Source organism: Anastrepha ludens, chromosome 2 (genome assembly GCF_028408465.1).
Source record: "Anastrepha ludens isolate Willacy chromosome 2, idAnaLude1.1, whole genome shotgun sequence".
In the NCBI taxonomy this organism is placed as follows: domain Eukaryota; kingdom Metazoa; phylum Arthropoda; class Insecta; order Diptera; family Tephritidae; genus Anastrepha; species Anastrepha ludens.
This window is the reverse complement of record NC_071498.1, coordinates 79,735,389-79,751,783: the sequence shown is the minus strand read 5'-3', so window position 1 is coordinate 79,751,783 and position 16,395 is coordinate 79,735,389. Positions and strand designations below refer to the sequence as shown.

General features: G+C 35.3%; 1 protein-coding gene across 1 annotated transcript; it reads left to right on the top strand.

The window, feature by feature from the left end:
- The first annotated feature begins 14,579 nt into the window (after positions 1-14,579).
- On the top strand, positions 14,580-16,023 carry LOC128871936 (protein amalgam). Its single transcript, XM_054114123.1, has one exon. The coding sequence runs from the start codon at positions 14,796-14,798 to the stop codon at positions 15,783-15,785; it is 990 nt and encodes a 329-aa protein (XP_053970098.1). The 5' UTR covers positions 14,580-14,795; the 3' UTR covers positions 15,786-16,023.
- Positions 16,024-16,395: the final 372 nt, after the last annotated feature.

The window sequence follows — 16,395 nt, the reverse complement described above, 5'->3', positions numbered from 1 at the left end:
TTTTGGCATTTAAATATATCAGCCAACCGCAGGTGTGCTCTGCGATTTTCACTATGGATAAAAATATCGAACAAAAAATTTGTCTTAAATTTTGTCGACAAAGTCAAGGAAATGGTGCTCGAAAACCATTATTTAAGCTTGAGGGAGGTAGATCGTGACCTTTGTGTGTGTAACACATCAATTCGCAACATTTTACACCATCAATTGGGCATGAGACGCGTGGCTGCTCGACTCGTTCCAAGAGAGTTGAATTTCTTTGAAAAAATTCATCGGAAGAAGGTGGCTGAAGACAAGCTTGAGCAAGTGAATTCGGGCCTAACGTTTATTCAGCGCATCATAACAGGTAATGAGACGTGGGTATATGAGTTTGGCATTCAAACCAATCAACAGGCGGCTGAATGGCGCTATCCACATGAGCCGAAACCCAAAAAACTACGTCAAAAGTCAAAAGGTCAAAACTAAAAGTCATGCTACTCGTTTTCTTTGATTATCATGGTGTTGTGCACTCGGAATTCGTTATATGGTAAGTAAAGAATATTTGGAAGTTATGCGACGTTTGAGAGAGAATGTGCATAGGAAACGGCACAATTTGTGGAAAGAAAACTCATGGATCTTGCACCATGATAACGCACCGTCTTTTGCACGGCTCGTATTGTGAACACTTTTTTGACCAAAAACTCGACAAATATCACGGAACAACCCCCGTATTCACCGGATTTAGCCCGCTGAGACTTTTTCCTTTTCCCAAAACTTAAATTGCCACTCTGCGGACGCCGCTTTGAGGCCATTAAGGATAATTCGCTGAAGGAGCTGCAGAAGATCTCTTTAATGGTGTTTTGATGACTGGATTAATCGTTGGCATATGCGTATTGCTTCGAATGGAGCCTATTTTGAAGGCGATAAAATAAATTTTGATGATTAAACAATTATTTTGCGATTTATTAAACAATTCCCGGAACTTCTTTGACAGAATGTTAATTCACTATCTCATTAGCGCACTCAAATTATGTTAATGTTAGATTACTAGGATATCAAATTCATATTCCACTATTGGTCACTCAATTATTTAACAATATATTCGATGTAAACGCTAAATGTTTAAATATTTTAAAAGATCAAATTAATAAAATAATTATGGGTGAGGCATAAAATATATAAAGAAAGTATTTTATTTAAATAAAAAGGGGGTTTCTTATCTCACTCGCTTGAATGTATTTGTCACGAATATTCACAGATACTAATCCTTATACACAGTGAGTATGTACTATGTACATAGGTAATATCCCATATATGTATATACATATGCACATACACATATTCGCAAAGCAATACGTGTTTGTATATAAACTAAATCCCTCTGAATCCAAACACACTACTCAAGTAGACTATATATTAAATAAATGAATAACCACCATACAAAAATTTAATTAATTGTAATTGTGTTCTATAAATATGTATATGATCCTTTACCTATGTACGAGCGTTTATTTATTTTTTTTTTTTTTCTAGTGCAACGTCTGGTTGTGCCGGCGGGTTAAAAACATTTTAAATTCTTTGATATCAACTCGTGGTGAGTTTAGATTAACGTCAGTTGATTTGAATTTCCACTTCGCATCACTCTCTGCGGCATCTACTTGTCAAAACATGCAACCAAAAGTTACGAGACTATTTCGTGTTGGGTTATGTCTTGGGTAACGATTCCCGCATTAGATAAATAATTCTTCCTAGCTACATTATGCATCAACATTGTTTTGAGACAGAAACAGAAAATGTTGATAGACAAATTTAATGAGATAAATGAATACAAGCAGCGAAATTTTAAATAAATTTTTTAAAACTTCTCTTTTGAAGCCTTTGAATAGGGGTGGATGCCATGACCATTAATGAGCTCTTCCAAATAATAATCCTATAATTACAGGTTAAAGTAAAATTTTAAACTTGTATTCATTCAATTCCCATTATCCCAATCAAGTGTATTTCGTAATATTTATATTTATTTAAACGATTACATAGTAACTAAAATGTAAACTGTTTATCTACCTTTTCGTTAATCGCATAGTTAGATATCTTTAGGTTTGGAGTTCGTAGCTTCCATACACAAATCAGTAAAACGCAAGTTAGCAAGCCAAGTTAGCAAAACATATGTATAAGTAAATACATACTCGTAAATATGCATGTATTTGAATTTCCTCAACCCATCAAAAATATTAATTACAACCTTTGCCATTTGGTATAGGTGTGATGATCTGTACTTTTATCTTTCATTCCCATATGTAACTGTTGTTTGTAACTGAATAAAGATAGATAGATATAGACCTATGTGTATATATAAGTACACAAACAGTCTGTCTCTTCGTCCATTGGTCCGCCCGTATGCACGTCTGCTAGTCCGGGCGCACGATAAGTGGAACCAAAAATAATATATTTCAATGAAATTTGGTTCGCATATGATTCCTTGCCCAAGGTATTTTGGCATTCAAAAAAGAACAAATAAGAAAGGTTAGATTCAGTCCGGTTGGCGGCCACCATTTAGAAGTGCACAGGCAAAGGCAGTGTCGAACCTCCGAGTGTAGGTATTTCTGTCATAAAAACTATCTGCCGTTCGGAGTCGGCTTGAAACTTTAGGTCCCTCCATTTGTGGAACAACATCAAGACGCACACCACAAATAGGAGGAGGAGCTCGACCAAACACCCAAAAAGAGTGTACGCGCCAATTATATACCTTCTGCTCAAATATGAACGAGACGTTATCAATAAAACGGTCCGGCGATGACATATGGCAAAAATAAATTTTTTGTGTTTTGGTAGGACTGTTATAAGCTTACATGGCAAATTTCAGCGTGATATGTAACATAGTTTGTTTTCTGTGCTACTGTAAACAAGTCAAGCTCGAGTGTGTTCTTCGAATTCTCTTTTATGACTTCAATTGTCTCAAAATGTTTTCCACGGAGCGGCAACTTGAGCTTGGGAAACAGGAAAAAGTCACATGGAGCCATATCAGGCGAATACGGTGCTTGCGGAATGATATTAACATTATTTTTGTTCAAATAATCGCGAACAAGACGTGATGTGTGAGCTGGTGCATTATCGTGATGCAAGAACCATGGCTTGTTGTCCCACAATTCCTTCCTTTTAAGACGAATGTTCTCACGCAAACGCTTTGTTGGAATAACAAAATTTCAAAGAAATTGTTTGTTCAACTTGAATTTCCCCCGTTAAATTCGAAGAACACACTCGAACTTGACTTGTTTACAGTAGCACAGAAAACAAACTATGTGACATATCACGCTAAAATTTGCCATATAAGCTTATAACAGTTCTACCAAAAAACAAAAAATTTATTTTTGCCATATGTCATCCGCAGACCGTTTTATTGATAACTTCTCGTTCATATTTGAGCAGAAGGTACACGCAGTTACACATGGTGGTTCATCGCTTATGGAGTGGAGGTGGAGTGGAATTATTTATAAGGAAATATCCCGATACGCTTGGTAGAAAATTACTCCGATAATTTGCCGCTTTCGTGGGTTTTTTTGCAATATAACGATCCCAAACACTGTTCTGGGATAGTAAAAGAGTAGATTAGCACCAATTTTATAAAAAGTCTTGAGTGGCTGATACAAAGCTTTGACCTAAACTCAATATAGAACCTGTGAGGAATCATAAAAATAGCAGTTGTTGGCGCGCTTTGTTAAACTCGGCCAAAATCGCGTATGCGGTTATCGCGCCAATCAAGAAGAAGAAGAAGTGCAAGGAGTAGATAATCAAACCATATACATATAAATAATTTTGTTGCGACATGCATTTTTACAATTGTCATGACGCAGGTGATGTAGAGATGCTGAGGCAAATGAATTAAAATATTTGGAAAAATTTATCCAGGGGGGTGGTTTGCTTGATTTTGCTTTTGCTATTTTCTAAAGATTAATGCTTTCTTAATTGTGTTCAAAATTTCAAAGAACTCGGATGAAAACTGAAGGAGATATAGAACTTTAACTGAAAATCTTAAGTAAGGGAAATTTTGTAAATATTGGTGAGACTACAAGAACGTTTAACTGACTATTTTTTCTAACTACTAACTGATTAATTAAGTCTACAGCTCAATCTCATATTATGCTGTTCTGCCGAAGAAGTTCTGTTTCGGATAGTCAAATCTTTATTATTTTTATTTCTGCAATAGCCAGAAGTTGACCGCCAATAACTCTGTCAATCCACCACAATTCAGGTGAGGCGCCATTCGCGACATCACTGCAATTGAGTTTATCTCCTGTGCCCATGAGGTTTTTGTTGATTGTCAAAGTGAAGTTGATATTTCACATTTACTCGACAGAGTTCTCTTCTTCTTCTATTCCTCTAATCTACACCATCCATGTCTGGCAACATAAAATCTGTAATTCCCATGCCTTCCATGGGTTAAGATACTTGCTTCTTAGCTTTCAATTTCCAAACTTTAGCCAAGCTTAGTTTCAATAATTAGTCAATAATAGTTCCCACTGAAATTTCTGTTTTCACACAGCTCGCCATAAATTTTTCAAAATGATTTGAACTGATCCAAATTATACGCCAAAAGGTATCTCACAGTCCATCTTTGATTTCTTTGTGTTCCTGTTTATCAATTGATGTTTTTGGCCGATTTAAAGATTTTCTCTGCCTTCATAGAATATTTTGAGCCACTTAAAGACATTTCTTTTCGACAAAACCTGATTCCCAATGGTTTTCTACAATAACTACAATGTTTCTGTAACCTAAATTTCTCCCTGCAAAATATATAGGTATGCACATTGCAAATTCTCTATTTAGTATATAGCACTTAAGTACAATAAATATGAATTTCTTTATAGATTCATAGAAACGGTGATACCAAAGAAACAATAAACAAAATAATGCAAATATAAAATTTGATTTTCATGGCAGCTCTTTATACAAATGTTCAAGCTTAACTTGAGTGAGTTTATATAATTTTCTAAGGCTTTTGTTAGGGTATCTCACCCAATATTTATAGCTATACTTGGGTTTCGGCTTTGACTCTCAATTTCTAAGTGGATAACTTCTCATCTTGATAATAGACCCTCTGTCGTTCGCCTCGTTAATGTATCGTCTTATTCTTTGTTGCTTCCTCTGGTGCCTCCCAGAATAGTGTCCCAGGCCATTACTATTTGTTCTCTTCATTAACGATATTTCCCCCTGTTTTTCCAGATGTAAACAACATTAAAGTGGAAGATCTATTATGAAATTAAATGTACAAAAGATTCATCCATTATCCAGCGTGAGTTGATTAACTTATATTTTTATACATAGTTGGTGTATGCGTAAATGCAGTCTATATTCATAGATTTGAGTCTAGTACTGTAGTGAATAATACTCGTATTGAATTGGTTTTCTGGGGTATTGCTAAAACTATTTAATGAATGAATCGGAAGATTTAGGAATTAGGAGGACGCACTTTTGGATAGTTTTCTTCCTTAGTTACTCATGAGACACTTGTCATAAGGTCTTTGGTTTTTGTTTTCTATCATATGGGCACAAAAGACCATGAGGTCGTAGTACAAACCTCATATATCTATCTATCATATAGTCTATAAGTTCTGGAGTTCATTGAAACAAATTTCAAAAAAAATAACAACATTTTTTAAATTTTACTCTTTCCAGCAATGTAATAAAATTTGCCGCCATGGCAACCGTAATTATTCTTAATTTACAAGAATACGTAATATAAACATTATTTTGGAAAAATGCATACCCCTATTGAGCATACAAAGTCCATGCATTCCAACACTTTTCAACGATAGCCGGCTATTCAATCAGTAAGGCAGAACAGTACTGGTACTCGTACGAACTCAGCATCAAACAATCAACCCCAACCACTCTGATTCCATGCGCTAATACCTACTGCGTCCCTAACAAATACGCTCATGATGCACTGAGAGTCGGAAAACAGAGAAACAGGATTCAAGTAATAAATTACAAAATTTGACATTTTCAGTTTCAAATCCGCTTTTGGTTGTGCTCTGTTGCATGCCATGGTCATACTCCTAGAAGACGAAACAGATATCAACGGCAAACAACTACCGCTAACCGCCAACTGGTAACAGTTAACTTAGCATAAAGGAAAAGGGCGATGCAGCGCAAAGGACACACGCATTCACTCTTTCGGCACACAATCAATACTCACAGACGGTGTTGCCATTTTGTTATTTGTCTGTTATGGTTTTTTTAAAGATTCAATTTTTGAATATTATTTCAATTTGTTTGACTTAACTTAAACTTAACTTATATGTATATGGTACATAAAGGTATGGCCGCCGTAGCCGAATAGGTTGGCGAGTGACTACCATTCGGAATTTGGAGAGAACGTAGGTTCGAATTTCGGAAAAACACCAAAATTAAGAAAATGATTTTTCTAATAGTGGTTGCGCCTCGGCAGGCAATGGCAAGCCTACGAGTGTATTTCCGCCATGAAAAGACTACTCATAAAAAATATCTGCCACTCGGAGTCGAGTTGAACTGTAGGTGCCTCTATTTGTGGAACAACATCACGACGCACCCCAGAAATAGGAGGAGGAGCTCGGTCAAACACCCAAAAAGGGAGTACGAGCCAATTATATATATATGTATATATACGTAGGAGTCGCGTTTTTAAATTTTTGTCATATCTTTGGCTTTTTGACGGATTTTTTATATTTTTTATTGTCATTAGGTTTCTACTAAGGAAGTTTTTCAACGAAGGCAGTTTACATTTTTCCTCATATTGCAGCTTTTACCAACGAAACTTTCAGTGTTTGAATTTTAGTTAAACCTTTGTAGCTGTTTTAATAAACTCTCTTAGAAAATATTTCTTTAGCGTGGCAACATTGCTCATAAGAACGAAAACAGCGCTTCTTCAACACATTGCACTTCCAGCTCCTTTACTTCGCTCGCCAACTGCACAGAAGCATTTACGATATGCATACATGCTTATATACTATCCCTTCTTTTTGCTGGATATCAGTATGAAGCCAAAATCGAGGCAATGCAATCGTTAAGCTCTTGCAAATCCAGATATGCATCACAAATAAACTTCAGCAATGCACATTGATCCGCGTCCCACTTTTTGGAATATATTATTTTTTACACTTACAACAGTATATTCCAAAGGATTCAAATACAGTAACCGCTCGTTTATGTGAACTACTTCAGAGCCATAATCATTACACGAATTGTTCAAATATATGAAATAAAATTCAATACATGCCTATACTTACCCACATATGTATGTATATCTTATAAGCTCCCAAAATTATTATAAAGGCACAATATATTGACAAGTTTTCACTATTTACTTATTTATTTTTTAATTCCAATAATGATTCTATAACAAAGGTCATAATAACCCAAGTCTCAAACTTTGTACAAGGCTAAAAAAAAACCTAAAAACTTTCATTAAAATCTTAAAATATTTTACCAGAATTTTTAAAATTTTGTCGGTGCTGGTTTTTTCCCATATAAAAAAAATTTTTTTTTAGGGAAGAAAATTAGTGATACCTCGGCGAAAAAAATTTCCAAAAATTACCGGTATTTTGTGGAACTTGAACCGCGCACTTTGTCATACTAAAATTTTATAGGCTATAAACCTATTAAGTGCGCAACTAAGTTCCCGCTGTTTGTTAATAGATGCCGCCAGCAGTGTGTGCTAGTCGATTCTAACAGAACCTAAACGTCATAAACCAAGCTTAGACATATAGTAAACAATCTGCTTCGGCACATTAGTGATTTTGTTTTGGTATCATATACTTTTGGTTTTGTGAAAATGTCTGATTTTGTGCCGAATAATCGTCATTTGCGGGCAGTGTTGATTCTCCTCTTTCATTCGAAAAAAAACGGCGGCTGAAGCGCATCGAGAGCTTCAAAAAGTTTATGGAGATTCTGCTTTAAGTGAAACAACGTGCCGAGATTGGTTCCGTCACTTCAAAGACGGTGATTTTAATGTTGACGACCGTCCGCGTGAAGGAAGGCCAAAACCCTGCGAAAACGCTGAATTGGAGGCATTGCTCAATGAGGCTTAAGAACCTTATTATGTTGTTGACATCTAAGCCAGACAGTTGTTCGAGACCCTCGAACAGCGGTTTGCCCAGGGTTAACGTTCTGTCCTTCCATAGGGCATGGCATTAACAGAGAAAGTGGAAGATTGTTTCCTTTTTCTCTGGTTGTTTACAACTGTGGCAGTATATGTTGTGAGGGATGCCCAGAGTATGTATACCTTATAAAAAAAAGTTTTTTGGAAAATTTTTTTTATTTTTTTGCTCACAATTAAGAAAAAGCATTTCTTTTTTGGAAGTTTTGAAAAACAGTCCCTCTTTTTTCACTAATAGCTGAGATAATTACTTGCTGAATGTAATCTCTGAAAGTTTCATAGTGGGATTATCATAAGTGCAAAATACCGAGTATCTGCTTACTAATGTAATACATATGGGCATTTTCACGGTAACGGACGCGACATTTGTACGCTTTTAAGTGCGTCCAAAACAATGAAGACAAAGTAAAATATATATTGATATTGTTTTAAAGGGCTGACGGAGTGCTAGATTTTAATATATATGATGATCGTTTACAAATAAGTACGTAGTTATAAGCAATTATAAAGTGATACGGGCGTGACAAAAAATAGAAGTTTTTTTGAGGCGCATTCAGAAATATACAAAATTCAGCAAATTAAGGATTTTTATATATATACAATATATATGTTAATAAATGCGAACAGATGACTGTTATTCGTAGGTTTATGAAATATGATAATTTTCTCTTTGTTTTTTTTTAATTGAGTATAGAAGAAATACGGACGCGACATAGCGGACGCGACAAAATTTTCCATGAGCTAGGAAATATAATTTTTTTCATTATAACACTTCAATTTTATTGAAAATAAAAACTCAAGTAATAGGTATTACAGTAAAAACGACTTAAAAAATTAAGAAGAAAGTTATTAGTTTTTAGGATGGTCTATTTTAATTATTTTCTTTAATGAATAGGCCGTCCGAGCAACTTAAATACATTTACTGTCGAAATATGAAAACCAATGCATACTTTTAACTCCTTTGATATTTGGAACATTTTGCCATAACTCTGACAGTGGATTAGAACAACTATCAATTTGTGTTCCAGAGATATACAAAATTTTAACTCCATCAATGTTGTTCTTAGCACATTCATAGAAGCATAAGGCATCATCGAGAATGATATTTCTTGCTTTAACGATTTGCCAGACTTTTCGTTTAACTACGGCACCTATTCCGTCTACCGCAACTTTGCCATGTGAAGTGGCGAAAAAATTCCACTCTAAGATTCCGCAATGAAATTCAGCTGCAAGTCTTGGAATACTAGAAAGAATAAATTTATTTTTGAATTGGGAAGTGCTTCCACCAGAGAAAATATAAATGCTGGTAACTCCTTTGTACTGGTTTTGTAAGATATTGATAATTTTGGAAATAAAGCAGTAAACGTCGAATTTACTGTGAGTCAAAATATCACTGATAACAGCATAGGACTTGGTTTCACCAAGAACCCAAGCTACGCACGTAAACACTGTTACTTGGTTATAACTAAAGTGGGCATCTTGAATTTCATTTTGGCATGTCAAGCGATAATTTTCAGCAAAATCAACTTGAATAACAATTTCATTAGCTGCTAAATTTTTCTTTTTAATTTCAAAGTAATTTTGTTGGTGACGTTTAATAAAACAATGCATTTTAAAAGCTGGTAGCTGAATCTCTACATCATGAATTAAGTCGCTTAAAGGACCAATAGTGTAGTTTAAAGTTATGCGATCGTCTACTTTTCTCCCCTGTTTCCATTTATTTAAAATTTAAGGTTCGCGGTAACGGACGCGACGAATTTCAATAAATAAATAAATTTTATTAATCGTTTTTGTCGAGAGTCAATGGCTACTTCTCTTAAGTGAAATAAGTTATTTGCTTAAAGTCTGAAAGCAATTTATACTTCAACACTTTTTGCACTAATGAGAACAATAAATGCTATTTTTCGGTAACGGACGCGACATACGAATATAAGCAGAAGTAATCAAAAAAAACTACCGTTATTCGATCTCCACTAAGTCTCTCTGCTTGTTAAACATTATGTTACTATCAGTAGAAGATTTCTAAATTATAAAAACATCATAGTATTGCTTTGAATAAGGGAATATTATAAGGAAAAAAGTTGGTATATTTGGTCAAAAGAGTGAGATTTTTGTAAATTTTGTGTATTCGTTGTATATTTCGGGTCAAAATTAAAAGAAAAGAAAAATTCTTTTATATTTATAAAGTAAACACATTTGAGATTTATTATTCATCAACAAAAAGTTTTCAGGAACAGTTTGAGTTTTGCACTCGTGGTTGACCTTTTTGTGAAAATGCCCATATGTATGTATATAGGTAGTACATACATAGCTTTTGTTCTGATTTTTAACACATTTTGTTTCATAAACACGACTCTTGTGACACCTCCCATTAATATTTAGCTTCAAAAGATCATATAAGGAGCCCAGTGCAAATCGGGCCAGTCTGTACATACTTGTACATATTTATTTTGACATGTACAGAAGATATATATGTATGTGTGTATTTGAGTGTTATTTCTTCCCATATATTAAATTCAGTATCACTTTGCATCTAAATGCATCTAAAATTTTGGAACTTATGGCAAACATGAATTCATAGCAAAGGAAATTGGGTTTTGTTCATTACATTTAATTTTTCTTTTTAAATAGTTCTATTTCGAGCTATCTGTCCATGCGTATATAACTACCAGTGTGTATGCGCATCAGAAGTTTAGAAATTAAGTTACTAGAGATTGTTAAGCTAGCGAGTATAATCAATCAATCATTTTATGAATTGCTATATTTCCATAGGGCGAGCAAGAAGCAAAACAGGGTGAACTATTGATATATACATACATACATACATGTAAATATATATTATATACGCGTACTTGTTTTTTGTAAGAATATTGTCGCACAGTATCGTGTATTTATATAGTCTTATAGCAAACTAGTATCTTTGAATATATACATACACATAACTGTGGACTTTTGACAAGACTAAGAGGTCAATGAATTCTGATTTATAATATAATATAAAAAATTGTAAATAATATCTGAATTAAAGCAGATACTTATAAGTCAAGTCATTTTCAAATTGTCTTCAGTTTCAACTTATACGATCAGTGCGTTCCACACAAATGCTATAAACGAAATTCAGATCTCGAATATTTGAGCCTAAATTTGTTTGTTTCCACGGCCTGTCTCTTGAACATTTTTCTTCGCGACATCAGAAGTATCAGCAACATATTACATTTCACAAGAGAACTCAATTATTGTGTCCTTTTGCTAATTAAATTTCAATATCTTTTATCTATTTATATTTTATATTTTTGTACATACATATATAGTGGCTGCCGTATCCGAATGGGTTAGAAACTCACTGCGGGCATGAAACATCAAATGATAGAAACATTTTGTTTGTAACAGCGGTTTCTCGTCGGCAGGCAATGGCAAATCTTCGGGTGTATTTTCACCATGTAAAAGTTCCTCATACTATCTGCCGTTTGGAGGTGGATTAAATAATAATAATTAAGTTCCTCCATTTGTGTAATATAACCTACAAAGGATGTAAGCGTCAATTATACATGTAATACATGGGCTGAAAAGTCCCAGGCTTAACAAAGAAAACACGTGTTTTTTTCAAAATTAGCTTTATTTATCAACGTAATTTCCATCAAAAACAACGCAATCATTTCAGCTCTGTTCTAACATTTCAATACTACTTTTGTAGAACGATTTATCTTTTGCCTTAAAATAGTCCTCAGTTTCAGCAATAGCCTTTTTATTCGAGCGCAATTTCTTACTGGCAAGTTTTTTTTTTAGGTCTGCGAACAGGCAATATTCGTTCGGACCCAAATACGGTGAATGTGGAAGCAATTCAAATTTCAATTCATGTAGTTTTGCCGTTGTTTTGATTTGACTTGTGACACGGTGCGTTGTCTCGAAAGTGAGTAAATGCGGCACCCACTCTGAACAGAGATTCTCATAGTCAAATACTCATGCAATATAAAGCAAAAACGTTCTTTTGATATCTTTACAATGCAGCTAACTCACGCAACTTCACTTTTCGATCATTCAAAACGATTTTGTGGATTTTTTGATATTTTCTGGTGTTACCGCCTCATTTGTACGTTCTCTGCGTTTTGCATCATCGGTGTCTCTATGACCACGTTTGAAATCAGCAAACCATCGTTTTATTGTTGATTCTGATGGAGCGGAGTCCTTTTTCAAGCCATTGCTTCACTTGAATGATATTTTTCCCCATTAAAATACAATATAAAATTAAAACACGAAATTATTTTTCATCCACTGTTTTGAAAATAACAAAACTAGCATCACTCTTAGCACAATAACTCACGAACTAATAAAGAAAATATCATGCAATCTTAACAACTATCTGTTTAAGGTGAATGCAATAAAACTAGTGCTATCTATGTATTAGGTCCGGACTTTTCAGCCCATGTGTTATACTATATATAAATGCTTATTTATGTATTTAGTTGCTGTTTGCATGGTTGCAACAAAAACGCTGATGCCAAATAACAGCTGATTTCGCTCCAGTGTTCAAACAATAGCATAGATGACGTAGATTGCGTTGTCGTTTTCAATGCATTGTATCTATATCGATGGTTTTCGAGAAAAGCGACACAACTCAAAATTAACTCAAATTCGGAGCTTTGCCGTTAAAAGCAAAATCAACTACAGAGTTTATATATTTTTATCTGGAAAAGCATCATAAGCGAATCCTGAAGCAATTCTGAGAGATGGCATTAGTGTCGTTTTGTCAGGTGATAGAATTGGCGCGTCACTTATCTAGAAAACTGTCCCAACTGAGTATTTTGTATTTTTGAATTATGTTACTTTTCTCGAAAACCATTGATATAAAGTATGTGGAAGTCAAAGGGCATCTTGAGTACAGGGTAAGGTACAGGTACATACTGACGCATAATTATAGTCCCATGTTAAGCCCTAGTTTAGTTAAACTGACACTTAATATTCAGCTCTGGATTTTGAAAAAAACAAACAACACTTTTGACTATAGCCGCCATCTATCACGTAATATCGTGCCATGACGAAAAAAATAGAGTCCCAAGGTTTTTACTCAGATCAAGCTTAGAAGGCGCGTTTAATGTGTTTCTCAGTATTTTCGCATGTATATTTCCTACTGGGGTTTCAAAACCATGTTTGCCATCAATTGATATCTAAATTGTAGAATGTCTTTACAGAGTGTAGATTCCTACAGGTTCCTCTCATAAAAACATGAGTTTACATCTGGCCATTTACCTAAAAGTAAAACCAGCCTGCACAGCACAAAAAGTCATAAATCATACAATGAATAGTGTGTGTTCCCAGAACTCTCGGCCGGTCTTCGTTTACCAGTTTTGAATGTGGGCATGTCAAATGCTACAAAGAGATGCGGAGTCACTTTGTTTTATGCATTTCTATCCAAGCTGCGCTGCACTGTGTCGCAAACTACCCTAGAATTCCCAGCGCTTGGAGCAGTTAGCTTATATGCAGTATTGTATTTTACGTTAATCAGCCGAAACCGAATATTGACTGTTGATCAGTAAAGCGGTTGATTGGCGTTTGTGATTTTAAACAAATGTAATGAGTCCAATCATACTCGTACATTAAGTGCACAAAAGTATATTTAAATTACTTAGACAAACCACTATCGCTATTAATGAGAGCTTCCAAATTACAATAAATGTAAAATTAAGTGAACGAAAACACTTTCAAAGGAAGCAGCAGACAGCTAGCAAATGTGCAGTAGGAAATGACAATCAAAACAAACAGCTTAACAATGTCTCTTCATTTTCATTTTAGCATTACAGCAATGAAATTCATTGATAAGAAAACACCAACGACGAGCCACTATCGCTGTTGGGTGCTTGTGTAAACATTCTTCGAGAAAGCGGGAAACCAAGCCTGAACAGGCTAGATGTTAAGAATCAGCATCAAAACATATGTGTACACACATACAGTATATAGGGCTCTCCAATAAGGGCGGATCGCAATGGAATAAAACAAACAGTATGTGAGATAATAACAAATTGGTTTTTATTACAAACCCGCACGTCTATCATTATGCATGGAATATGTTATCGCTCAAATGTCTGCCTGCGACTTCAGAAAATGTCTAGCGTCGTCAAATCACACGTCCTATTCACGTTCACGTTCACTTAGAGGTAACCATACCCTCAAACCCTTCTTATATTTATCAATGTCACGTACTGCAAAATCGTGTAACTTACCTTGGTGATTTGCCATATCAGATATGTACTCAAGAACAAATAACAGACTTGATAGACGCCACCAACGCAACTACAGCCTGCCATCATCGATCTGTCCCTATTGGAAAGCCCTATACATATAAAATCTGCCGATAGCGCACTGTGTCTCATGCAAAACAAGCAGAATAAATTTATGTGCATATGTATACAAATAAGGGAAAGAGCAAGATGGGATAGAAAAGTAAAGACACAAAGAGTGGCTCGATAATCTGGTCGTGGTGTGCTCATTTTCGTTGCGCGTTGCGGTCAGTGATCAGTCAAGAATAGGAAGCGTTGTGAAACGTTTGGTGACCTGTCGGCAATTGAGTTGAAGTGTTGAGTAGCAAGGAAAAAAGAAAGAAGAGTCATAAAACAAAGTGAATAACAACAGCAAGAAGACATAAAAAGTCACTGTTTGAAAGTGTGTTTTTTTTATCTATAATTCCAATATGGATAGATTTTTATCACAACTAGTGGCGTTGGCTGTTATGTTAATACTCCTGCCAAGTGTGTTACACGCAAACCAGCCGGTTATCACTCATATTTCAAAAGATGTTGTAGCCAGCGTAGGTGAAGATGTACAGTTTAACTGCACTGTTGAGAACGTCGGTCGGATGTCCGTTAGCTGGGCCAAGCGGTCCGTTGTTTTGTCTATGCGAAATATTCTCAGCCTGAGCGATCCGCGTTATACGATCACCGAGACACGAGACGATAAAGTTGGCAATGCTACGTATTCTCTGAAGATAACGAAAATCGAGGCAAGTGATATGGGCCCATATGAATGTCAAGTTATTGTGTCCGCAACTGGTAAAATCACAAAGACACTGAACTTGTCCATTAAGCATCCACCCATCATATCAGAGGAACGTACGCCAAAGTCCAAACTGGTTACTGAAGGACAGAATTTAGAAGTAAGCTGCTTTGCAGCTGGTTTCCCACAACCCACAATATGGTGGAAACGTGAAGATAATGCCATCATGCCGGCTGGTGGGCAAACGCTTGCCGGTCCCACTTTGCGCATCAGAGAGGTACATCGACTGGATCGTGGCACTTACTATTGTGTCGCTGACAACGGTGTAGGACAACCCGATGAGCGAAAGGTGCTTATTGAGGTAGAATTTCGGCCACAGATCGCTGTATTACGCCCTAAGGTGGCACAAGTATTGGGACACAATGCTGAATTGGAATGCAGTGTTCAAGGATACCCCGCACCCGCTGTTTTCTGGTTCCGTAATGGTACTAAATTATATTCCGAATCACAAATACAAGTCTCGACTACCGCTTCGTCATATGAAACAACAACATCCGTATTACGCATAACAAATGTTTCCGAAATGGACTATGGTGATTACTACTGCAACGCCAGCAACAAATTAGGATATGCCGATGCGCGCCTGCATTTATTCCAACCAGTGATTCCAGTGCCTTCTGCACTTTGAGTTAAATTTTAATTGCAAGATTTTTATTTTCACTGACAATGGAAGAATTTGAAGCCCACAACTGGCGTGTGGATATGAGACCAGAAGTGCTGGGTGTATTTTTAAACTTTTTATGTATTATGCGGATTTGACTGGCGAATTATTTACAAAAACCTGTGTTTCTTTCTCTTCGTTCGTTTTTGACAATTTCTTTTGTTAATTCTTTTATTCAATTAAATTTGATTGACTCAAACAAATATATGAACGTTTACTTTTTTTGAATTCAAAGAGGAAGTTTTTAGGCTTGCAATTGCGCTTAAAGTTATTGTATATACGTATGTATACACATACATATATACGAATATATACGCATATGTTCGAAAGGTTCCTATAAAACTATTTTAAAGGGGACGAAAACTGTTATTAATAATTAAGAAATTTGACAATTAAATATATAAATTAATATATATTACAAAATACAAAAACTGGCTCTTCAAATTCAGATTTTTATTTGTTGTGATATTCGTACCATCAGAGTTTGCCTAGATCCGTATAAATCCCTAAGCGTTTAATTTTCCAAATCTAAATGCGCGTACAAGTGTTTAAGCTGAAGAACAGAATATTTCATGTA